The sequence below is a fragment of the Nyctibius grandis genome, chromosome 2 (genome assembly GCF_013368605.1).
Source record: "Nyctibius grandis isolate bNycGra1 chromosome 2, bNycGra1.pri, whole genome shotgun sequence".
Lineage (NCBI taxonomy): Eukaryota > Metazoa > Chordata > Aves > Nyctibiiformes > Nyctibiidae > Nyctibius > Nyctibius grandis.
Window position 1 is genome coordinate 126,395,045 of NC_090659.1, and position 26,303 is coordinate 126,421,347.

Genomic DNA, 26,303 nt, shown 5'->3' on the forward strand with positions numbered 1-26,303 from the left:
CCCTCAGCCGTTCCTCGGAGGTCAGACCCTCCAGACCCTTCCCCAGCTTGGTCGCCCTCCTCTGGACTCGCTCCAACACCTCAACATCTCTCTTGAAGTGCGGGGCCCAGAACTGGACACAGGATTCAAGATACGCTGAAGTGTACTCACCTATAGAATCTGGCATGGGTGCACGAGCATTTTCAAGCCTCTCATCCTTACCCATATCCAGTTCTCCAAAACAAGGAGGATTTCTTTAGCCCCTCTGCAGTTCAATGTTTTGCCCAGTACCTCACCTAGCTTGGCCACAGCAACCTGGCAAGTGCACATTTCTGATCTTGTCTCTATAGCTCAGGCTCCCAAACACTAATGTCCCCAACAGCATCGCTCAGAAGCTCTTTTGACAGACTGCTCGCCACTGACTGACTATGAGGTAGTGTCTCAGAATCCTGGAGCCATTTTTAAAGACTACTGGAAAAATAAAATAGTTTCTTTCTTTTTAATGTTGGCGAGACGTGTCAGACTAACAAGCCTGGAGGCTAAAGGCCCACGTATCCTCATAGAGCTGGTACAGCCCAAGCGGCCTTCCCAACACCACGCTGCCAACATGCAGCTTCCAGGCCCTTGGCTTTTTGAATAAGACTATCAATAAGAAGACCAGTTAGCACCAACTGCGATGGTGGGCTGGGTGGTGTGCTTACCTAGTTAGTTAGAACCAGATTGAGACCACCAATTAATTACTCATAGGCCACCAGAGAGCCATCAGACTGTAATGATTTTTTGTCTCTGTCAGTTTGGGTTGGATTAAACACAAAGGGCTGAACTTAAAATTTACTTGGAGTTGCAGCCCAAAGTAAACCAGGGGCATTGAAAGCAGCAGTACATGAGCTATGGAAATCAACAAGCAGAACTTTGTGTGCTGGAAGCTGTGTACATATAAGCTTGGGAATATACTACCTTCCCTGCAGTACAGGTGCTCCTGCCAGGCCCCACAGATCGCCTGCGGGGTCTATACTAAGTCTGCTCACAGCATGAGGTTGTCTCATGGAAAGCCACCCACTCCCCACTGAAGACTACCTGGATCACGTCCCTTCTCTTTTGCGATGGCACAAATGGCCCTGAGGCATCTACAGCACTAAATGGAAAAGAAGTATTAGGAAAGAATTCTAAGAGAGATAATTTTAGCCAGGTTTAATGCAATTTAGTTGCTGGAAACAAGAGGTGAGCCAGCATTGTGTGACCATGCAGTCCATCAACAAGCAGGTTAACAGATTACAGGGACCCTGAACGGCATGGCCCACCTTTTTTTGTCCTTTTGTTGAATTCTAGACGACTCTGTTTTCTTCCCAGGTTTCTCTACTACAGTATTAGGGGATGACTCTGGTTCTGCTACAGGAACTGAAGGCTTAACTACTTCTTTCTTCTCCTTTGGCTGCTCAGGCACAGAGGTGGCTTTGAGTTTATCTGTGAATAAACCATTAAAAAAGAACAAACACTGGGCATTCAGTATGAATGACAACTTAAAAAGGAGTTGGCTAAACAAAACACTGTGCAAACACCACAGAAGATGAATAAAAGCATTCGGGATCGAGACTGACCAAGCTGTGTCATACATGAAAAAAAGGACATGCTTAAATTTCTATCTGATTGACCATTTTGGTTCTGCTCTTCCTCATGGCAGAGCCTAAGCACGCTGCAAGCCGAGAGTGCCGCAGCAGTTAACCTCTGCAGAAGAGGGTTAGGAGGCAGTGGCAGAAGCCCTTACAGTCACCAGGACCTAAGGCACTGCACAAGGGTTGGGAGCCCTTCTTCTATTAAGAATAGTGTGGCCAGTCAGTCTAGGGAAGTGATGGTCCCTCTGTGCTCGGCACTGGTGAGGCCACACATTGAATCCTGTGTCCAGTTCTGGGCCCTGCACTTCAAGAGAGATGTTGAGGTGTTGGAGCGAGTCCAGAGGAGGGCGACCAAGCTGGTGAAGGGTCTGGAGGGTCTGACCTACGAGGAACAGCTGGGGGAGCTGGGGGTGTTTAGCCTGGAGAAGAGGAGGCTCAGAGGTGACCTTAGTGCAGTCTACAACTACCTGAAGGGAGGTTGTAGCGGAGTGGGAGTCGGCCTCTTCTCACGGGCAACTAATGATAGGACAAGAGGACACAGCCTCAAGCTTGGCCAGGGGAGGTTCAGGTTGGACATTAGGAAGCATTTCTTCTCAGCAAGGGTCATTAGCCATTGGAAGGGGCTGCCCAGGGAGGTGGTGGAGTCACCATCTCTGGAGGGGTTTAAGAAAAGCCTGGACATGGCACTTAGTGCCCTGGTCTAGTTGACAATGGTTGGACTCGATGAGCCCAGAGGTCTCTTCCAACCTGATTGATTCTGTGAAGGGAAAACATCTCATACATAAGAACTTGAATGACAACTCTTACTTATGATCAATAGAAGAAAGCCGAGGGACCCAATTATTGTTAACTGAGGACTTGCTGGCAATAATGAAATCTTTGAAGCCAGGAGAGATGTACAACATGTAGGGAATAAATCTTACTCCTGGAATCACCCTGTCTCTTCTATACACATAATCATTTCCAGTTCTGCTCGGTTTGCTCCTTCCCTGCAGACACCTCACAAGTTTCCTTGAAATGCTCCTTGACAGGACTCAGCAGAGAAAAGAACCCCACTGGAAATCGTGGAAATGCAGCCACAAAGCTTTCTCCATCACCACTGGGTTATCTTCACCACGCAATTTCAACTTCTTGGGTTTTCAGTATATGAACTTTGGTCTAGGTCTCTTCTCAGATCATAGAATCGTTTTGGTTGGAAAGGACCTTTAAGATCATTGAGCCCAACCATTAACCCAGCACTGCCAAGGCCACCACTAACCCCTGTCCCTCAGCACCACAACTACACGGCTTTTAAATCCCTCCAGGGATGGGGACTCCACCACTGCCCTGGGCAGCCTGTGCCAGTGCTTGACAACCCTTTTGGGGAAGACATTTTCCCTGATCTCCAATCTAAACCTCCCCTGGCACAACTTGAGGCCGGTTCCTCTCATCCTATTGCTTGTTACCTGGGAGAAGAGACTAACATCAGCCTCACTACAACAAGATCTTAAGAATTTACTCAAGTTAATTGTAGTAACTGTGCTTAGGCTTGTGAAACTTAGGTGCAAAGTGTCCTCAGCTCCCTCAGACTCACAAAAACAGGAACTCAAAGGTGCCCAACAGTACTGTGCCTTGTGTGTTCAGCGCTGGAACCGTACCCTGCAAACTCTGACAGATGTCTGTTAGAAAGTGAACTTTGCTGTTTACTCTCTCCCAGTAACTCTTCTTGGAACCCTCTTGTACTCGTTATTATAAGGGCATCTTTGAAGAAAGTCCTACAGTCCTTTTCCAACGTCTATTTAAAAGCTTCAGCATATTTTCTTCAGACTTGAATAATTTAGGTCAGAAGGGACCTCCAAAGGCCACCTACTCCACACCCCTGCTCAAAGGGGAATGCCAACCCTCATTTTTATCCTCCAATTATTAGCTCTTTGGTTTTCAGTAAAGAAATTAACTCTAAATCTAACTATAGACTCCTCAGTGATTTGTGATGAAAAGCCAGCATCATTAACACTCCCTGCGTAACAGGTTTTGGCAAACATTTTACCAATAGCTAATCTTCCAGCCAGAACTACTCACTTTAAATCAGATTTCTTCTGCACTAAAAATCCTTCCTGGGTTAGTCTGCACAAATATGTCATTTTAATTGATCTCCATCCAGCAAGCTTTTTGTCTGAAAAATTCCACTTACAACTTTCAATTTTTTTTTGCCTTAAGAGCTGCATGCAAAAACATTAACCCCTCTGAGTCCAAAAGAGCAGGAGAAGAGTATGGAAAACTATAAGAAAAGAGGGGATATAAAGAAAATCCAACAAGTTTGGTGGGGATGGGGTAGGAAGAGTTCTGCTCCTTTCTGTTTATGCCTCACAGAATCAATCAGGTTGGATGAGCCCTCTGGGATCGAGTCCAACCATTGCCCTGACACCACCATGGCAACTAGACCATGGCACTAAGGGCCATGGCCAGTCTTTTCTTAAACACCTCCAGAGATGGTGACTCCACCACCTCCCTGGGCAGCCCCTGCCAATGGCTAATGACCCTTGCTGAGAACAAATGCTTCCTAATGTCCAACCTGAACCTCCCCTGGCCAAGCTTGAGGCTGTGTCCTCTTGTCCTATCGCTGGTTGCCTGGGAGAAGAGGCTGACTCCCACTTCACTACAACCTCCCTTCAGGTAGTTGTAGACTGCAATAAGCTCCCATCACAGCTGTATAACAAGACACCTGATATCACTGATTTTTTTAATTGCTACTTAGCTTTTTTTTAAAAAAAAAAAAAGAAAAAGAGATTTCCAATATCCCTCAGGATTTTTTTTTTTAAAAAAAAACTCCAGCAGACTGGTCCCTGACCACAATGGTTTGTGAAAACAGACGCGTGTTATAAAGCACTTACTCATGGCAGCTTTTCCAAAGAAGTTGTTCATTATGTTGGCCTTCGCTGGTGGTTTGCTGCTTACTGCAGACACCTAGAAGCAAACAGAGGAGTAACCACAGGAATTACTCATGCAACCCAGCCCTCAAAATGCATAGTACTGCTTCTGGACAAGCAAAATAAATATGTGTAATTTGTTGACTACTCAGTGTCTTAGATTTCAGTATCTGGTTGGGAGAATTTGAAGATGCTGGATATGACATGCATCAAAGGGTGGAGAGTAAGTTACTCAGGACTCCTTAGCCAGGCCTTCAAATTTAACTTGGGTTACATTCCCATCTGATGGCTGACAGCGTTACTGAAATAAGTGGTTAGGACTTGGGTCAGTTCCCAGTAAAGAACTTGTGCTTTTTGCAAACTATCAGTGCCTCAACTCCCAGTAACCGACAGAGGAAAGAACACAGATTGGCCAAACCATGAAGACTTTATCCAGCTACCCTGGCACGTATGCTGTTCTGCTGAGTCGTTTGCAAAAAATATCACTGCTCCATTCCATTAATATAGCCACCACCAAAATGAAAAATCACACACATACACAAAAATCCCACACCTAAGGAAGCTTGGCCTTCTAATCCCATTTATTTTCATGCACAAAAGGCAACCAGACACTAAAGTTCCCAAAACACTCAGACAAGCATATTTCACCAGTTCTAAATTCACTACAAAAATTAGAAAAATGGACCAAAATGTACTCAGCTGTTATAAAAAAGCCAAACCATATGCAGGGAACATTACCATTTTAATACTCATTTACTGGCCACATTGCTTTAAAAACAATTATACTAATTAAAATTAAAACGTAATCCTATCTTGGAAGAACAGCAGTTGAGAAGATAAACAATTTAGTCTTGCACAGGTCAAGCTCTGAAACTTCCCTCACAGACCAAGTTTAAACACCTTGATACTTTTAAGACCTGGACTTCTCACATTTCACTTATTGCTCAAAACAAATCCTTTTAAGCACAACGGAGAGAGCGAGATCCTCAACCGGTGTATATATTGGCATGACTGAAGACAACGGAACAATTGTCTCAATAATGCAGCTATGCTGGTTTCTACTCGCTGGAGGGAAGGGATGGCATCCAGAGGGACCTGGACAGGCTGGAGAGCTGGGCCTGTGCGAACCGCATGGAGTTCAACAAGGCCAAGGGCAAGGTCCTGCACGTGGGTCGGGGCAATCCCAAGCACAAACCCAGGCTGGGCGGAGAATGGATTGAGAGCAGCCCTGAGGAGAAGGACTTGGGGGTGATGGGTGACGAGAAGCTCACCAGGAGACGGCAACGTGCGCTGGCAGCCCAGAAAGCCAACCGTGTCCTGGGCTGCATCCCCAGCAGCGTGGCCAGCAGGTCAGGGAGGGGATTCTGCCCCTCTGCTCCGCTCTCGGGAGACCCCCCCTGCAGTGCTGCGTCCAGCTCTGGGGCCACCAACAGAAGAAGGACATGGAGCTGTTGGAGCAAGTCCAGAGGAGGCCACGGAGATGCTCAGAGGGCTGGAGCCCCTCTGCTCTGGAGACAGGCTGAGAGAGCTGGGGCTGTTCAGCCTGGAGAAGAGAAGGCTCCAGGGAGACCTTCTAGCACCTTCCAGTACCTGAAGGGGCTACAGGAAAGCTGGAGAGGGGCTTTTTACAAGGGCATGGAGTGACAGGACGAGGGGGAACGGTTTTAAACTGAAAGAGGGGAGATTGAGATGAGATATTAGGAAGAAATTCTTGGCTGTGAGGGTGGTGAGACCCTGGCCCAGGTTGCCCAGAGAAGCTGTGGCTGCCCCCTCCCTGGCAGTGTTCAAGGCCAGGTTGGATGGGGCTTGGAGCAACCTGGTCTGGTGGAAGGTGTCCCTGTCCATGGCAGGGGGTTGGAACTAGATGATCTTTAAGGTCCCTTCCAACCCAAACCAGTCTGTGATTCTGAGAGATCGCTCAAGGAGGAATTTCAAAGCAAAGTTATGGCAAATATACTTGTGCGAAGAGGTTGAGTGTGGCACAATATATTTCTGCCCAAGCTGACTGACAGAAGGCACATCTGTACTATACAGTTAAATACTTACAAAACAGTGACCGAGCACTCTCAGTGGACAGCAAGTTTAGCACTAGAAGCAGTGGACGAGGCTGCACTGCGGTGGTTAAGGTTATTTAGGTCGAGTAAGAGCGGTTCATTAAGCTATTAACCCAGAGGGCTGCCAAAGGGTGTGAGGTAACTTACACCTGGGGCCTCCTTCGCCTCTGCTTTAGTTTCTTTATTTGTGTCCTGGGGTTTGGAAGCCGCTTTCGCTGCAAACATTCCCATGATCCCTCTGGGCTGCTGCGAGGTCTGCTTAGAGGTTGATGGACCATGGCCGTTGACCACAGGTACTCTGGCAGCATTCGTGTCACTCGGTGTCTGGGAACCAGCCTGCACAGACGTCTGCGGTTCAGAAACTTCGGCCGGCGTCCTGGGGACCGCGGCGGCACACTGAATGGCACTAAACCTGTGTGACGGAGTGAAAAATGTAATTAGCCTTTTAACTTCTTATTTTTCACCTTGGTTTCCTCCCCTGGTAGCACCTTGCTTCTCTGGTCCTGTGTTCTCCTGTTATGGGGGAAAAATTAATTTGTGCATGGGACAAGAAAGAAAGGCTGGCACAGAATGAGAGTGATGGAGACTTCTACTGAAAAGATCAGCTGAACCTGTTAGCAAGAGCTGGAGCATTCACAGAATCACAGAATCAATGAGGTTGGAAGAGCCCTCTGGGATCATTGAGTCCAACCGTTGCCCTGACACCACCCTGTCAACTAGACCATGGCACCAAGGGCCATGTCCAGGCTTTTCTTAAACCCCTCCAGAGATGGTGACTCCACCACCTCCCTGGGCAGCCCCTTCCAATGGCTAATGACCCTTGCTGAGAAGAAATGCTTCCTAATGGCCAACCTGAACCTCCCCATGCGAAGCGTGAGGCTGTGTCCTCTTGTCCTATCGCTGGTTGCCTGGGAGAAGAGGCCGACTCCCACTTCACTACAACCTCCCTTCAGGTAGTTGTAGACTGCACTAAGGTCACCTCTGAGCCTCCTCTTCTCCAGGCTAAACACCCCCAGCTCCCTCAGCCGTTCCTCGGAGGTCAGACCCTCCAGACCCTTCCCCAGCTTGGTCGCCCTCCTCTGCACTCGCTCCAACACCTCAACATCTCTCTTGAAGTGCGGGGCCCAGAACTGGACACAGGATTCAAGGTGCAGCCTCACCAGTGCCGAGTACAGAGGGATGATCTAAAACATTTAAAGCTTTCAGATGGTTTGACAGAGTCCACTACTGCTGCACCAAGCAGCCACAATCGTACTGGCCAGGTAAGTAAATCACGACTGAAACTAAACTACTTAAATGGCTCAGAAGATACCCACAACGTTCAGACTTAACTATATAAAGTCATTTCCATGTAATCACTGGTAGACAGAGATGCAGCTCAGCTTCTAACAGTCTGAAACGTGATTGTTTGGGGATAGGGAGATATAAGAATTAAACGATGTGCTCACAGTTACAATACAATTCCCTGACAGTCAGGAATAGCAGTACCCAAAAATAACTGAACTCTGCTCCCCACTGTGCAAGTCACAGGCGAGGCTTTCCAGATTTCCTACAGAAATGCCACAAAAGAGCACAGACTCACGCCTTCCAATCCACTGAATTACACAGCATATTTTGTTTGCATAAGAAATAAACCAGTTTTCTGCCAATTCATTTCTGTGCCTCAGCACTAGCAGCTCACATGCACAGCCCGCTTCTACTGAGATCAGAAACTGTAACGTATTAACAAAACAACACCATCTCCACAGCATTTCTAGGCTGCAGCAGCAACCTCTTGACATTCAGACCTTTAAAGGAAGGAAAGAAGACATTGAAGAAAAATATTCCTACTTTCTTTTCTACTTTCAATCTGTTTTCACCATGGTCAACCCTGCTTTCGGGACAGCTTTCACCCCTACTCCAAACACACCCGTAAGCAACACCACCAACCTTCCAGAGTGCAAATATTTTATCATCAATGATTGTATTGACTGTGCAGCCAGCACATCTCAACTTCCCACATTCCAAGTTAGCTTGCCTTAATGCTGCTGTGTGACTATAGCTTATGGGCTTGATCCAAAATTCACTAAATAATCACTGAAAAAAAGAAAACAAGTAATGCTTCGACTGTGCTCTGCAAGCAAGGAGCTGCTTCCGCTTGGGAAGCTGACATTAGCAACAGGCATTAAATCCAGTTATTTATATTAATACATCTTGCTACCTCCACCATCCTCACAGCATAACGGGTCCCACATAAACACAGAAGAGAATAAAGATCCTTGCTGCAGAGCTTGTGAGATGTATGGACTGCCAGGGAAGTATAAGAAGGCAGCAGGTTCTGTTTGCTATAAACATGCATAGTTAAACCTCTGTCTTTTGCAGGAATCTTGTCTCAAGTGTAAAAGACAATTCATGTAGTTGACAAGGGAGAGGGAACATGGTCAGTCTGAATTTAGTTCAGCCAGGTCACAAATGAAGAAGCTGAATTTTTCTTAGATTACTTGGGAAATTCTGCTCCAAAGCCAGGCAGAGATTTACACACAGGCTGCAGAAAGCTATTTCAGAATCTGAATTGTCTAAACCTTCTGGAAAGATGTTGAGGTGTTGGAGCAAGTCCAGAGGAGGGCGACCAAGCTGGGGAAGGGTCTGGAGGGTCTGACCTCCGAGGAACGGCTGAGGGAGCTGGGGGTGTTTAGCCTGGAGAAGAGGAGGCTCAGAGGTGACCTTAGTGCAGTCTACAACTACCTGAAGGGAGGTTGTAGTGCAGTGGGAGTCGGCCTCTTCTCCCAGGCAACCAGCGATAGGACAAGAGGACACAGCCTCAAGCTGCGCCAGGGGAGGTTCAGGTTGGACATTAGGAAGCATTTCTTCTCAGCAAGGGTCATTAGCCATTGGAAGGGGCTGCCCAGGGAGGTGGTGGAGTCACCATCTCTGGAGGTGTTTAAGAAAAGACTGGCCATGGCACTTAGTGCCCTGGTCTAGTTGACAGGGTGGTGTCAGGGCAATGGTTGGACTGGATGATCCCAGAGGTCTCTTCCAACCTGGTTGATTCTGGGATTCTGTGACACTCACATTTGAAACACACTTTCTAGGACATTATTTTCTCAGCCACTCTCTTGTCAACATTTTGCAGACAGCTACATTTCTACTAATTCTATACTCTTTCTATGACACAACATTCAGGCATCCCCCTTCTAAACCAGATTGGTCACGGCACTGTACGTACTGTTTACATCAAGCTGAAGCTGTCGTGGTGGAAACATATAGAACTGAAAAGCCACAGCTGCCAGGCACTGTGCAGGAGGAGAGACAATGACCCCTGGAGACTGAAGTCCCTCTGAATTCTAGGACAACCTTTCTCCAGTTCAACCATGAAGGACACTTGTGCTGCTTGGTCTGTTTTGTGTGCTTCCCCTATGCCTCAGGCTCTCATCTTCTACATGCAAAGTGAGTTCCTGCAAGACAGAGTCCAGTTGGAGGCTTGTATCTAGCGGAGTCCCGCAAGGGTCGGTACTGGGACCAGTACTATTCAATATATTCATTAATGACTTGGATGAGGGAATAGAGTGCACTGTCAGCAAGTTGGCTGATGACACCAAACTGGGAGGAGTGGCTGACACACCAGGAGGCTGCGCAGCCATTCAGAGAGACCTGGACAGGCTGGAGAGTTGGGCGGGGAGAAATTTAATGAAATATAACAAGGGCAAGTGTAGAGTCCTGCATCTGGGCAAGAACAACCCCATGTACCAGTACAAGTTGGGGACAGACCTGTTGGAGAGCAGCGGAGGGGAAAGGGACCTGGGGGTCCTAGTGGACAACAGGATGACCATGAGCCAGCAGTGTGCCCTTGTGGCCAAGAAGGCCAATGGCATCCTGGGGTGGATTAGAAGGGGGGTGGTTAGCAGGTCGAGAGAGGTTCTCCTCCCCCTCTACTCGGCCCTGGTGAGGCCGCATCTGGAATATTGTGTCCAGTTCTGGGCCCCTCAGCTCAAGAAGGACAGGGAACTGCTAGAGAGAGTCCAGCGCAGAGCCACGAAGATGATTAAGGGAGTGGAACATCTCCCTTCTGAGGAGAGGCTGAGGGAGCTGGGTCTCTTTAGCTTGGAGAAGAGGAGACTGAGGGGTGACCTCATTGATGTTTATAAATATGTAAAGGGCAAGTGTCATGAGGATGGAGCCAGGCTCTTCTCAGTGACATCCCTTGACAGAACAAGGGGCAATGGGTGCAAGCTGGAACACAGAAGGTTCCACATAAATATGAGGAAAAACTTCTTTACAGTGAGGGTGACAGAGCACAGGCACAGGCTGCCCAGAGAGGTTGTGGAGTCTCCTTCTCTGGAGACATTCAAAACCAGCCTGGACGCGTTCCTGTGTGACATGATCTAGGTAATCCTGCTCCAGCAGGGGGATTGGACTAGATGATCTTTCAAGGTCCCTTCCAATCCCTGACATTCTGTGATTCTGTGAAGACATCTTCAGAGAGGTGGATAAGTCCAGTGGATGAAAAGAGTCTCACAAAACAGAAGGCAAGCTCATGTTAGTGCTTTGCTGAGCGCATCAGTCATGTTTTTGTCAGTCTGTTTCAATTTACTCTTCCTGTGTGACTGAGAACTGGATAAAAATGGTCATGATGAAGTGTGGCCTGGAAATGAGAAAAACGTTTCTAGCCATCAGAGAAGAAAGGTACTGGAACCGTCTGCCCGTTGGAGTAACGGAGCAAGTGAACCAACTGTAAGCTGGAAATAGCTCAGTTTACGAAACAATCATACAATGTGCTGTCTGGGGACTGGTCTGGCAGGATTTAGAAGATATCTTTTTCCAGCTTTCTAAAAATCCAGGCATATCTGGTAACCATTGACTTCTGCTGAAGTGCACTATGTAGCAACATCTCATCGGTCTCAGAATCACAGAATCCCAGACTCAACCAGGTTGGAAGAGCCCTCTGGGATCATCGAGTCCAACCATTGCCCTGACACCACCATGTCAACTAGACCAGGGCACTAAGTGTCATGTCCAGTCTTTTCTTAAACCCCTCCAGAGATGGTGACTCCACCACCTCCCTGGGCAGCCCCTTCCAATGGCTAATGACCCTTGCTGAGAACAAATGCTTCCTAATGTCCAACCTGAACCTCCCCTGGCAAAGCTTGAGGCTGTGTCCTCTTGTCCTATCTCTGGTTGCCTGGGAGAAGAGGCCAATTCTCACTCCACTACAACCTCTCTTCAGGTAGTTGTAGACTGCACTAAGGTCACCTCTGAGCCTCCTTTCTCCAGGCTAAATCAAATAGCATAAGAAGAAAAACCAAGATGCAACTCACTTGCTGCAGTTGTGCAGGTTTGTTTTGACGATATCATAGTCTGTGTTGTAGAGTGGTCCACTGTCCTTGAGCAAGGCTTTCTGGATGCTGTAGACATGCACACTCGCAATCGTGGCTAGTTTAGACTTCATTGCTGGGGAGGAAAAAGGAAAAAATGTCCTCTGTTAGCACAGCCTTTACAGAATCAAGTGGCAACATTAAGTATCAGGCTCTACCAAGGATGGAGAAAGACTGACAGACCAGAATCACAGAATCAATCAGGTTGGAAGAGACCTCTGGGATCATCGAGTCCAACCATTGCCCTGACACCACCATGGCAACTAGACCAGGGCACTAAGTGCCATGTCCAGGCTTTTCTTAAACACATCCAGAGATGGTGACTCCACCACCTCCCTGGGCAGCCCCTTCCAATGGCTAATGACCCTTGCTGAGAAGAAATGCTTCCTAATGTCCAACCTGACCCTCCCCTGGTGAAGCTTGAGGCTGTGTCCTCTTGTCCTATCGCTAGTTGCCTGGGAGCACCACTTGACAGCAAGGACCTGAAAATAAAAATGTGTAATTGTACGTTCTCCCAGTGCTCACTAACTGAGAATTCAAGGTAACAGACTCCACAAGCCTGGCAAATATGTTTGCCATTGTACACCCTTGGTTCTCTCACAACTGAATTAAGAGCAATCTCTCTGTGTTTACCTTCAAAATATCTGGTGTTTAGGATCCAGAATGTCTATACGACTACCTAAAGCTAAGGAAGAAAATAGATGGTCACAACCCTGCCCTGCTGGAACTGCCTCTGCCATTAAGGTAGCATCCACCATATCAGCTAGAGTCACAGTGTCTTCTCTGGTAGTCTGCTGGAATCAATCCTTTGTCTCTTCTGTGCTGTTTAGACTGTTACCCCCTTGAGACAAGAGCTGGTTTTTAGGAATTCTTTGGTCATTGCTTATATTGTTCTTCCTGCACAGTCCTGGTCCGAGACAGAGCATCTAGGCACTGTAAAAACACACAGGTAATCATTTCTTGGGGCCAGTCCTAGACGATGCAGCCCTACTCCCATCACAAATCTCAGCCTCTTCCAGATGTAACTCATACCTTTGGCCTGTCTTCTAATACAAAAAACATGAACAACCCCTTCCTCCACAGCAAAACAGAACATTAGGCAGCACACACAATCCAACAAACATGACAGACAGCAGTTGCACTGCTTGACAACACGCTACACTGATGAAGACAACCTTCAGCTAGAAATCCACTTCAGATTTCAAAAAGGAAAATCACACAAGTCTTTCAAGCAAAGTTAGATCATTAGTATGGATATTTAAGGTCACAAACGCCACAGTACGTTGTCAAATGCATAAGATGTTATTTGAAAGGGATGAAGAGCCTGCAGTTGTGTTTCAATCGCTACGGATCAGATCTCATTAGGAGGACCAGACCTGGAAAGATAGTAAGATGGAGAGCAGTTGCAGGAAAGCAGTGTTACAGTGGTGGGGTTTTTCACCTTTTATTGTGAAAGCAAATACCCCAGACAAAAGTGAGAACGTTCTCATGGGACATTTAACTAATACCCACATCACACAGGGCAAAATTGCATTTAACCAATAACTAGAATTACCTACTTCAGCATCCTTGGGAGCCTGAAGGCTCACAATTGTTCACAAGCTGGGTAGGAGTGTTGATCTGCTGGAGGGTAGGAAGGCCCTGCAGAGGGATCTGGACAGGTTGGATAGATGGGCCGAGACCAACGGCGTGAGGTTCAACAAGAACAAGTGCCGGGTCTTACACTTGGGCCACAACAACCCCCTGCAGCGCTACAGGCTGGGGGAAGAGTGGTTAGAAAGAGCCCTGGGGGTGCTGATCAACAGCCGGCTGAACAAGAGCCAGCAGTGTGCCCAGGTGGCCAAGAAGGCCAATGGCATCCTGGCCTCTATCAGGAATAGTGTAGCCAGCCGGTCTGGGGGAGTGATCGTCCCTCTGTACTGGGCACTGGTGAGGCCGCACCTTGAATCCTGTGTCCAGTTCTGGGCCCCACACTTCAAGAGAGATGTTGAGGTGTTGGAGCGAGTCCAGAGGAGGGCGACCAAGCTGGTGAAGGGTCTGGAGGGTCTGACCTATGAGGAATGGCTGAGGGAGCTGGGGGTGTTTAGCCTGGAGAAGAGGAGGCTCAGAGGTGACCTTAGTGCAGCCTACAACTACCTGAAGGGAGGTTGTAGTGAAGTGGGAGTCGGCCTCTTCTCCCGGGCAACCAGCGATAGGACAAGAGGACACAGCCTCAAGCTTCAACAGGGGAGGGTCAGGTTGGACATTAGGAAGCGTTTCTTCTCAGCAAGGGTCATTAGCCATTGGAAGGGGCTGCCCAGGGAGGTGGTGGAGTCACCATCTCTGGAGGGGTTTAAGAAAAGCCTGGCCATGGCACTTAGTGGCATGGTCTAGTTGACATGGTGGTGTCAGGGCAATGGTTGGACTCGATGATCCCAAAGGTCTCTTTCCAACCTCATTGATTCTGTGATTCTGTTCTAAAACACTGTGAGACACTGCTGCACACTGCTCAGATATGGTTGCTTTCAAGGAGGAGCTGTCTATCAGTGGCAGGGAGGTGGAAAAAAATCGCTGACTAAAATGTTCAACATAAAAAAAAATCAGACCCAAATTACAAGTCTGAAGTTACACAGCTGTTGGCTCAGATATTCAAAATTCTGAGAAAAAGCCAGTACAAAAAGCACACACCTGAACCCACCAGCCTGACTAGGCATTTATGTGGGGATGGCAATTTCTGAGCTTTACTCACTTTGCTGTTCTTTCACAGAAGAAAACTTAAAACCACACAATTTTCACGATCTGCTTACCTTCGAGTTGATCCTCTCTCACTACTGCAACCTTGTGGCACTGTAAAAAATAAATAAACGGCAATTTTAAAATTTTAAAAGGCCTGTTGTACATAAAGCCAGTATTTTCAGATATCTGTTGAATAAGAAAGCCTACGGATTATAGGTACAGCTTTATAGCTGCAAAGAACTCTGCCAATGTCTTAAAACAGTCATCACCCACTCTACAACTACCTGAAGGGAGGTTGTAGTGGAGTGGGAGTTGGCCTCTTCTCCCAGGCAACTAGCGATAGGACAAGAGGACACAGCCTCAAGCATCGCCAGGGGAGGTTCAGGTTGGACATTAGGAAGCATTTCTTCTCAGCAAGGGTCATTAGCCATTGGAAGGGGCTGCCCAGGGAGGTGGTGGAGTCACCATGTCTGGAGGGGTTTAAGAAAAGACTGGCCATGGCCCTTAGTGCCCTGGTCTAGTTGCCATGGTGGTGTCAGGGCAATGGTTGGACTCGATGATCCCAGAGGGCTCTTCCAACCTGGTTGATTCTGTGTTTCTGTGATTCTGTGAAATCCAGCCATTAGGTTTGTGTTTAACTGATACCACAGACCAGCCAGCAAAAGGGCAAGAAAATGTAGGCAACCTGAAATAGTAAAGATTGAGAGTCTTGGTCTCTCACAGAGGCAGATAAAAAGTTGCAAGTACAGAGCGTGCAGTGCTTAAGATACGATGAGAATTATTTGTGACTGATTTTTAGCCGTATCTCCCTTCAGATGAGTCTCACAGTTGAATCCATGGCCTTGTGGCTACACCTACTGACAGCACACAGTAGTGCAGCGTTACCAGCAAGCACAGGTTGCATCTGAAGTGCTCGCATCCCTTCCCTACCCAAAATTGACTTGTGCCAGATATTACCTACCACGTCGTCTTCAGCCTCTTCTCACGGGCAACCAGCGATAGGACAAGAGGACACAGCCTCAAGCTTGGCCAGGGGAGGGTCAGGTTGGACATTAGGAAGCATTTCTTCTCAGCAAGGGTCATTAGCCATTGGAAGGGGCTGCCCAGGGAGGTGGTGGAGTCACCATCTCTGGAGGGGTTTAAGAAAAGCCTGGACATGGCACTTAGTGCCCTGGTCTAGTTGCCATGGTGGTGTCAGGGCAGTGGTTGGACTCGATGAGCCCAGAGGGCTCTTCCAACCTGGTTGATTCTGTGATTCTGTGAAGTACCTTCGAGATCTGATCGCTTCTCCTTCCTGCTCCAGCTAGCCCTCAGACACCCGGTCTGGGGAGCTTTAAACTCCTCCTGTGTGGCATTCCTAACCCTGGCATTGCTTCACCTCTGCCCCTAACAACCTACTGCAACTGCAGGTCACTTTTCCTAGCAGCCTCTGGGACTGCAGTACTCAAAAATAAGATATTTAAAGCCAAACAAACAAGTATATATGTCCTATGTCAGAATTCACTCGCTTGTTTTAAATACATTACGGCAAATTTTAAAATACCACAATATGTTTGCAAATTTCTCACTGATTTCGGTGAGCAAAGAGATGCTGCCTTATTATTTCCAAAAGAAATTGGGGGAAAACCTCTTAAACTGAGGCTATAAATGTGACACTATCTGTACAGCTTTAAATAAATATATTCCATTTGTCATGGTTTAACCCCAGCTGGCAACTAAGCACCACACAGCCACTTGCTCAAGTGGCTCAAGTCACAGAATCAACCAGGTTGGAAGAGACCTCTGGGATCATCGAGTCCAACCATTGCCCTGACACCACCATGGCAACTAGACCAGGGCACTAAGTGCCATGTCCAGGCTTTTCTTAAACCCCTCCAGAGATGGTGACTCCACCACCTCCCTGGGCAGCCCCTTCCAATGGCTAATGACTCTTGCTGAGAAGAAATGCTTCCTAATGTCCAACCTGAACCTCCCCTGGCCAAGCTTGAGGCTGTGTCCTCTTGTCCTATCGCTGGTTGCCTGGGAGAAGAGGCCGACTCCCACTGTGCTACAACCTCCCTTCAGGTAGTTGTAGACTGCACTAAGGTCACCTCTGAGCCTCCTCTTCTCCAGGCTAAACACCCCCAGCTCCCTCAGCCGTTCCTCACAGGTCAGACCCTCCAGACCCTTCACCAGCTTGGTCGCCCTCCTCTGCACTTGCTCCAACACCTCAACATCTTTCTTGAAGTGCGGGGCCCAGAACTGGACACAGGATTCAAGGTGCGGCCTCACCAGTGCCCAGTACAGAGGGACGATCACTTCCCCAGACCGGCTGGCTACACTATTCCTAATAGAGGCCAGGATGCCATTGGCCTTCTTGGCCACCTGGGCACACTGCTGGCTCACGTTCAGCCGGCTGTCGATCAGCACCCCCAGGGCTCTTTCTAACCACTCTTTCCCCAGCCTGTAGTGCTGCATGGGGTTGTGGTGGCCCAAGTGTAAGACCCAGCACTTGTTCTTGTTGAACCTCATGCCGTTGGTCTCGGCCCATCGATCCAACCTGTCCAGATCCCTCTGCAGACCCTTCCTACCCTCCAGCAGATCGACACTGCCACCCAGCTTGGTGTCATCTGCACATTCCCTGAGCGTGCATTCGATCCCTACGTCTAGATCATCTATAAAGATACTGAACAGCACCGGCCCCAGAACTGAGCCCTGGGGAACACCGCTATTGACCGGCCGCCAGTTGCACTTTGCCCCAAGTCCTTGAGAATCAAGGAAAAAAAACTTGTGTGTTGAGATAAGACAGTTTAATAGGACAGAAAAGGAATAATAATAATAATAATAGAATATACAAAACAAGTAATGCCCAGCATCATCCTCCACCACCCACTAACCGATGAAAAAGCCCTCGGCTTAATGTAAGCATTGCTCAGCAACAACTAAAACATCAGCGTGTTATCAACATTATTCTCAGCACAAATCCAAACCACAGCCTCATACTAGCTACTATGAAGAAAAGTAACTATCCCAGCCAAAACCAGCACACCATTATACAGAATTAATGGAATAATTATCTTCAATTTCAGGCAAATTTGGAGATGTAAAGAGAATATTCTATGCGTGTGAATCAGTTTATTATTTAGGAAAACAAAAAAAAGGTTGTTTTTTTTTTAATGTCCAAATAAAAGCCAGGACACCCTGAGATGTACAAATTCTAAATGAAAACTGTGGATTGTGTTGTAAGACATATTTGGGTATCTAAAGATACAAATAGACACCTGGTGGAATGTCACAGGCAGTTAGTGTTTGGCTGTTGAATTCTTCTGAGAGCAAAGAGAAACAAGCACTCAGTTTGCTCATCTTCTTTCAAAAACCCCTGGGGTACCTGTCTGAAATTTTCGATGAGATTCTTGAAAATCTGACAAGCAGCAACGAGAAAAAATAAATATATTAAGTAGTGATTCCTTTCCTTAATAAGTCAATGTGTTTTAAATACAAAATACTGTTTATAAATTTGTTTATACCAGGATAAAAAAGTTACTTTATTTAACAAGACAAATTCAGCTATTTATTTATTATTCTATTTATTTATTATTCTATTCTAACTGAATTCCAAGCTCTCTCCAAACACTACTTAGCACACTTCCACTCCACAGCAGACCCTGGGAAAGGGATTAGCTGATCTCACAAGGGTCCCCCCAGACTATTTTATAATCTTTGCTGTCCAATAATAGTGGTAAGATTGAGAGATGACTTGTAACAGGATTTAAATGAAATAAATAAAAACCCTGGTGTGTTATTCAGCACTGTGTTACCAAATCATGAGCAACTGATCTTTCCTCCCCATCACTTGTATGCTGGGACAGAGAGAGCGCCTTGTTTTCACAGAATCCCAGAATCAATGAGGTTGGAAGAGCCCTCTGGGCTCGTCGAGTCCAACCATTGCCCTGACACCACCATGGCAACTAGACCAGGGCACTAAGGGCCATGTCCAGTCTTTTCTTAAACCCCTCCAGAGATGGTGACTCCACCACCTCCCTGGGCAGCCCCTTCCAATGGCTAATGACCCTTGCTGAGAAGAAATGCTTCCTCATGTCCAACCTGAACCTCCCCTGGCCAACCTTGAGGCTGTGTCCTCTTGTCCTATCATTAGTTGCCTGGGAGAAGAGGCCGACTCCCACTTCACTACAACCTCCCTTCAGGTAGTTGTAGACTGCACTAAGGTCACCTCTCAGCCTCCTCTTCTCCAGGCTAAACACCCCCAGCTCCCTCAGCCGTTCCTCGGAGGTCAGACCCTCCAGACCCTTCACCAGCTTGGTCGCCCTCCTCTGCACTCGCTCCAACACCTCAACATCTTTCTTGAAGTGTGGGGCCCAGAACTGGACACAGGATTCAAGGTGCGGCCTCACCAGTGCCCAGTACAGAGGGACGATCCCTTCCCCAGACCGGCTGGCTACACTATTCCTAATAGAGGCCAGGATGCCATTGGACTTCTTGGCCACCTGGGCACACTGCTGGCTCATGTTCAGCCGGCTGGCGATCAGCACCCCCAGGGCTCTTTCTAACCACTCTTCCCCCAGCCTGTAGCGCTGCAGGGGGTTGTTGTGGCCCAAGCGTAAGACCCAGCACTTGTTCTTGTTGAACCTCACGCCGTTGGTCTCGGCCCATCTATCCAAGCTGTCCAGATCCCTCTGTAGGGCCTTCCTACCCTCCAGCAGATCGACACTCCCACCCAGCTTGGTGTCATCTGCAAATTTACTGAGGGTGCACTCAATCCCTACGTCTAGATCAGCTATAAAGATACTGAACAGCACCGGCCCCAGAACTGAGCCCTGGGGAACACCGCTGGTGACCGGCCGCCAGTCGGACTTTGCCCCATTCCCCACCACTCTCTGGGCTCGGCCATCCAGCCAGTTTTTAACCCATCAAAAAGTCCACCCATCCAAGCCCCGGGCAGACACTTTGTCTAGGAGGATGTTGTGGGAGACAGTGTCGAATGCCTTACTGAAGTCTAGATAGATACACCCACAGCCCTGCCCTCATCTACTAGTGGGTCACTTGGTCATAGAAGGAGACCAGGTTGGTCAAGCAGTTTTGTACATGTACAGAAGCCCTAGCACACTGTGCCAGTTAGTGGAAAAAGAAAGCAGGTTCAGCTTTTGACCCAAAGATTACGAAACAAGACAGAAGACACAAGAACAAAGAGCTCACAGACACCTTTGAGAAATAAAACACTCACAACGTGTCCATTCTGGATGAGGTTTCCTGCTACTAAGTAGGTGACATGAAGCTGAGCTCCTGAATTCTCCTTCCGTTTCCTCTCGACGTAATCATACAGCATCCTGCACAAAAGAAATCAGTGTTAATCACCTAGAAAGGAAAAGGCCCCTCACCACCCCTTCCAGGAAGCTTACATAGAAAGAGCAAAGCCAGCCTGATATGGAAACATTTCACATAAGCACAGTTATTTTAACCAGGATTAAATTAATCTTACTGAGACACCTTTCTCCTCTGCCACTTTGAGTCCAACAACTATATAAATTCAAGGTGAAATGAATACAACTCTCAAAGCTTTAATGGTTGGTTGCAGATGGTCTCACACCCTCTGAGCAGCTTGTTCCAAAGTCTCCCCCTCCAGAAGGCAGTTTCCCTCATTACAACCCAGCATTCTGAAACGCCTGACAGAGGAACTGGTGATTGTGGGTACCTGATCACATTGCCAGGTGTACATACACAACCCCAGTTACATCCACTGACCCGGTGATCAGAAACAGGATGAAAAAGGGTGATTAGTGATGAGGAGACTGAGCTGAGACTCAAGATTTCAGCTCCCATTTATGCCACTGATTCCTGCTCCGGCAGGGGGATTGGACTAGATGATCTTTCGAGGTCCCTTCCAATCCCTAACATTCTGTGATTCTGTGAGTTCTCCATCTCCAGGTTGCTTTTAAGGGTCTGAGAAGGTGCCTCCGTTTCACCTGGGTCATCTTCTTCTTCTGCACAGCAGAAAGTTCTCTGGCTCCTTCTAGTTTACTGTGTGACCAGGATTGTTCCCAGCAGAGCTCTCCAGTCAGGTCTACAGCATCACTGAAGCATTCTCAGATTTACACATCATCTAAATTGTTCAAACACACGCAGAGGAAAGAGACCAAACAATCTCTTCATAACATTAGATGCCCGAGTTGATATTGTAGTAGTTTGGACAAGACAGGTGAAGCTGGGCTCAGTACACTGCCACTGAGAACGCAGCAAATACCCCTTTAGGTCCAAGCTATAGCCAAAAACAAGGAGAGAAAATATTTGTATCATGGGACTTGACACTCTTATGGAGCCTTCAAATCACAGAATCACAGAATCAATCAGGTTGGAAGAGCCCTCTGGAATCATCGAGTCCAACCATTGCCCTGACACCACCATGGCAACTAGACCATGGCACTAAGTGCCATGTCCAGGCTTTTCTTAAACCCCTCCAGAGATGGTGACTCCACCACCTCCCTGGGCAGCCCCTTCCAATGGCTAATGACCCTTGCTGAGAAGAAATGCTTCCTAATGTCCAACCTGAACCTCCCCTGGCCAAGCTTGAGGCTGTGTCCTCTTGTCCTATTGCTAGTTGGCTGGGAGAAGAGGCCAACTCCCACTGCACTACAACCTCCCTTCAGGTAGTTGTAGACTGCAATAAGGTCACCAAATCTTATGCTTAACTTTTACCTTGCGGTGTAGGAACAGCCTCGGAATCCTCAAGAGCTCATTCTTTGTTTTATAGGATATTTAAAAGGTTACAGTAATTTTTGTTCTTCAAAATTCACCAAGACAAGGTTACATATTTATGCTAAATTTGGAGAAGTAAAAACATTCTGACAGTACAGCTGACTTCCTCATCCTTCAAACATTTCCCTGTGCCCATCAAGCCTGGTAAGTAGATATTTATAACGGGTCATGCACTACGCAGCAAGGTGATCAGAGCAGATGAGTATTTGCCACACACATAAGCCACAGTTACTGTTAGTGCTGGTGCATGTTCCTGACTCTGCTCCCAGCAATATCTGTGGATAACGTACAGCATCCTGAGCTGAGATATGCAGTGGCAGATTCTTCATAGCTCTGTTGGCAGGACTGGAGCCAAGGTCACAAAACACATCTGCATTTCGGGCTGAAAGGACCTACATTCATTCCTGTAGTAAAATAACTCTAAAACATCTATCCTGACCTAAGTATTTATGATATAAAGCAGCATAAGGTGCCCAACTGAGGCTCTGCTCTCTAAAGCACAACTCCCACCAAAGTCAATGCAAGATCTGCCTGCAGGAGGAGTAAGGCATGTTGAATAACATGACTGTACCTGAGAAGCCACACAGGATTTTTAAATATTTCCAGAGAGATCATTTTAATACATTAACCACAATCATGAGAACAGTAATTAACAAGGCTTTGCCACAAAATAAAAAGTTTGTGGGATGCACTAATACCTACTGTTTAGCCTGGTTGACGTGAACTCCCAGAGTATAGCTCAGCCATTTGTACGTCACCTGTACAAGAAAAATAACAACTTGAGTAATAAACCCTCTCTTGATTTGTTAAACCACCCTCCTTTCCTCGTTTCATGGGTAAATCGAACTCTTTAGACCCCCCCTCCAAGAAACCCACAGCAAAACCTGTTAGTGAGAGTGCACAGACACTCACCCACCCACGTGTGCTTTAATTAGTAGATTGAATTCCTAAGAACTAAACAAACTACCCTAAAAGACATGGTTTTGTGAACACCTTCCTGAAATGCCACTGCACGAACAAAAGTGCTTCAAAACACCTGCCCTGCTGAGCTTCACAAAGGAGAAAAAAAGTTAAACAGCACAATTTTTAATTGTGTGAAGCTCTTATTGCTCTCCCAAACAACTGCCAAGGATTTATCAGATTTTGGCCACCCTCGCCTGTCACAGGGCCATGGGGATCTCCAGCTGTATCACAAATCTGACAGCACAGTGTGCCAAATCTCAGGAGACTACAGCTCTAAATGCAGCCCTGCCACTGACTTGCTGCATTATTTAGATGAGGTATGTTTTTTATACCTGTTTCTTCTCCCACTCCACCTTTTTAAACTAATCCTCAGGCTACAGCCTCTCCTGTTTCAAATAGAACAATTAAATTGAATTTTACTAGTCTAGCAGTTTACTGAAATAAACTATAATGCCGTCAGCAGCTCATCTTAAGACAACAACTTTGACAGACAAGATGCACCAACTTTACTGCATCAGTTTCTAGGCAAAAATCTTTATTTTCAAAGAAACATACATGCATGCCTACCATTTTTTCTGAACTGTCCTAAAAATAGCAAGGCTTCAAGAGGCTACAGATGATAAGTAGTAATTTTACTTTGAAGCTGAAATAGTGGTCCAGACTGCCTCAGCCTTTCATGGGGAAAACCAGTTTCATACACTTCTGTCGTTCATACCTTGAGCTAAAACACTGCTGTCACTACAGTGGGTTGGTTTTTTTTTTTGAGGAAGACCTGGACCTGTTGAATTGAGTCCAGAAGAGGCCACAAAGATGCTCAGAGGGCTGGAGCCCCTCTGCTATGGAGACAGGCTGAGAGAGCTGGGGCTGTTCAGCCTGGAGAAGAGAAGGCTCCAGGGAGACCTTCTAGCGCCTTCCAGTACCTGAAGGGGCTACAGGAAAGCGGGAGAGGGGCTTTTTACAAGGGCATGGAGTGATGGGATGAGGGGGAACGGTTTTAAACTGAAAGAGGGGAGATTGAGATGAGATATTAGGAAGAAATCCTTGACTGTGAGGGTGGTGTGACACTGGCCCAGGTTGCCCAGAGAAGCTGTGGCTGCCCCCTCCCTGGCAGTGTTCAAGGCCAGGCTGGATGGGGCTGGGAGCAACCTGGTCTGGTGGAAGGTGTCCCTGCCTGTGGCAGGGGGGCTGGAACTAGATGATCTTTAAGGTCCCTTCCAACCCAAACCATCCTGTGATTCTATGGTAAAACCAGGACATCTATTAGGGAGCACAAGGAATTTGGGGAGAGCTGCTTTTCCTGCGCTATAAATGATGCCATTACCAATTCTCTTCAGAGACTAAATTAATTTAAAGTCAAAGGCGGAAAAAAAAGTCCTGACAAGAAAGGCATCTCTTGTCCAGCTTGACAGAAAGCCAGTATTAACTCTCCATTGTGAGCTGTGGAAAAGCAAACACTATAAACGCAGCCAGGCACCGCAGGTACAGCCCCAAAACTGATTTAAACTGGAGCAAACAGCCCTGAGGGGCTAAGGCAGCTGCAGCTCGGAGGCCGCCTCTCCTCTGTGCCTGCTGACAGCAGGCTGGGCACCCACGCGTGTCCCGCAGGTGGGTGCGATGGGGACGAGGGGGGCCACTGCCTCTGCCTCACCTTCCGACTGCCAACGGCTGCTGCCGGCGGGTTTGGGCTTCACCAGACCGGGGGAAACCTGCCGCGGTGCGACCCCAGGCCCTGCCTGGCACTGCAGCCCCCTCCGCTTCCAGCACCCCCGGAGCAAGGTTTGGGGCCCACCCTGATGCCCCCCCCCCCCCCAAACATGCAGGCTGAACCCCCCCCCAAACGGCAGCCACGCTGAGGGGGAAAGTAGGAAGAGGCTGGGGGGGGGGGGGTTGGGATCGCTCCCTGCTGAGGGGACCATGCCACGGCGGCGGCCTCCCGCACCCTCCCCGCGCAGGTGGGACTCACGATGCGGTTCTGATCGGTGACGAACTCGTCGATGTTTTCGAGGTAGAGCTCGTCCTCCATGGCGGGGCGGGGCGGGTAGGCCGCAGACGGGAGGGAGGGAGGGAGGGAGGAAGGCTTCCCGCGCAGCTCAGGGCCGCGGCCGCCCGCACGCCGCCATGGCAACCCGCCGGGACGCGGCCGGGCGCGACGGCAGCCGCGCGGGGACAAACCGGAGCGCGCGGGGCGGGGCGGTGCCGCGCGGGCCTTGTGCGGCCCCGGCCCGGCCACGCCCCCCGCTCTGCCCGCACCGCCCCGTCACGGAGCCACCGTGTCCCCTCACGGCCCCACTCTGTCCCCTCATGGAGCCGCCATGTCCCCTCACGGCCCAACGGCCCCGCCCTGTCCCCTCACGGAGCCACCCTGTACCCTCACAGCCCCACGGACCCACCCTGTCCCCGTACAGACCCACAACCCCGTCCTGCCCCACCAGACCCACGCTGTCCCCTCACGGACCCACAGCCCCACACTGTCCCCACAAGGCCCTGCGCTGTCCCCCCACGGTCCTACTTTGTCACCTCATGGAGCCATGCTGTTCCCTCACGGACCCACAGACCCACCCTGTCCTCCCAGGGACCCACTTTTTTACCTACAGACCCGTGCTGTCCTCTCATGGACCCGCAGCCCCGTGCTGTCCTCTCACGCGTCCCCTCACATGTCCCCACGCCATCTCCTCACAGACCTACAGCCCCACGCTGTCCCCTCACATGTCCCCACGCCACCCCCTCACAGACCTACAGCCCCATACCATCCCCTCACACATTCTCCCACCGTCCCCTCACAGCCCCACGGCCCCACACTGTCACCTCACACGTCCCCATGCCGTCCCCTCACACGTCCCCACGCCGTCCCCTCACAGACTCACAGCCCCACGCTGTCCCCTCACATGTCCCCATGCCATCCCCGCACAGCCCCACGGCCCCACACTGTCCCCTCACACGTCCCCACGCCATCCCCTCACAGCCCTATGGCCCCACACTGTCCCCTGACACGTCCCCATGCCATCCCCTCACAGCCCCACGGCCCCACACTGTCCCCTCACACGTCCCCATGCCATCCCCTCACAGCCCCACACTGTCCCCTCACATGTCCCCACGCCATCCTCTCACAGCCCCATACCATCCCCTCACATGTCCCCATGCCATCCCCTCACAGCCCCACGGCCCCACACTGTCCCCTCACATGTCCCCACGCCATCCCCTCACAGCCCCACGTCCCCATGCTGTCCTCTCACACGTCCCCACGCCACTCCTTCACAGCCCCACGGCCCCACACTGTCCCCTCAACACGTCCCCATGCCATCCCCTCACAGCCCCACGGCCCCACACTGTCCCCTCACATGTCCCCACGCCATCCCCTCACAGCCCCACGTCCCCTTGCTGTCCTCTCACATGTCCCCACGCCACTCCCTCAGAGCCCCACGGCCCCACACTGTCCCCAACGTGGGGACTGGCTGGCTCTAAGGGATTGCTGCTGCTGGAAGAGGGATATCTGGCTTCTCCCACCCTCCCTGGACCTCACTGACCCAAATCCTTCTGTCTCCTGCGCATTTACCATCTTGTTTTAGCTCAATGAATTGCTTTTTTCCACCTACCATCTAGTCAGGTCAGCAAAGTGTTGCCTACAAATTAAGCCTAAGATTTAAATGGTCGGGAATAGTCTATAACATATGAAACCACCACGGCACGCAGGTGGCTTCCTTCATTTTACTGACAGTTAGGTAAAAGCAACACAAAAGAAATAAGTTCTTAGTGTCTAACACCACCACGACATCCGTTTCTGCGGGAGAGAACTGATGTGTGTTTCCTCTGCCCTCTGTGTTTTCAGGTGGGATGCAGTGCTGGGCTGAAAAACGTGCTTTTAGGGTCAGAAGAGAGTTCCTCTGATGAACAGATCACTGAAATGTTACCTTTGTGGGTGTATGGATGTTCTCCTGATTTATATATCATCTCTAGGAGTCCTGGCTTCGGGAA

At 48.9% G+C, this 26,303-nt stretch overlaps 1 protein-coding gene across 4 annotated transcripts in view; it reads right to left on the bottom strand.

Annotated features, from left to right (window-relative positions):
* POLD3 (DNA polymerase delta 3, accessory subunit) overlaps positions 1 to 26,303 on the bottom strand; it is a 56,738-nt gene that overhangs the window by 15,920 nt on the left and 14,515 nt on the right. For 2 of the 4 annotated variants that reach the window (XM_068419023.1, XM_068419018.1), the window contains exons 1-8: positions 24,295 to 24,482; positions 22,071 to 22,126; positions 19,840 to 19,942; positions 14,690 to 14,729; positions 11,847 to 11,979; positions 6,700 to 6,964; positions 4,463 to 4,535; positions 1,281 to 1,443 (exon numbers count right to left, since the gene is read on the bottom strand). In XM_068419023.1, the coding sequence (XP_068275124.1) occupies positions 1,281 to 1,443; positions 4,463 to 4,535; positions 6,700 to 6,964; positions 11,847 to 11,979; positions 14,690 to 14,729; positions 19,840 to 19,942; positions 22,071 to 22,126; positions 24,295 to 24,354 (893 nt within the window). In that variant the 5' untranslated portion in view covers positions 24,355 to 24,482. Of the gene's footprint in view, positions 1 to 1,280; positions 1,444 to 4,462; positions 4,536 to 6,699; positions 6,965 to 11,846; positions 11,980 to 14,689; positions 14,730 to 19,839; positions 19,943 to 22,066; positions 22,127 to 24,294; positions 24,483 to 26,303 lie in introns of those variants that run through there. The other 2 variants (XM_068419029.1, XM_068419037.1) reach the window with 2 other exon arrangements.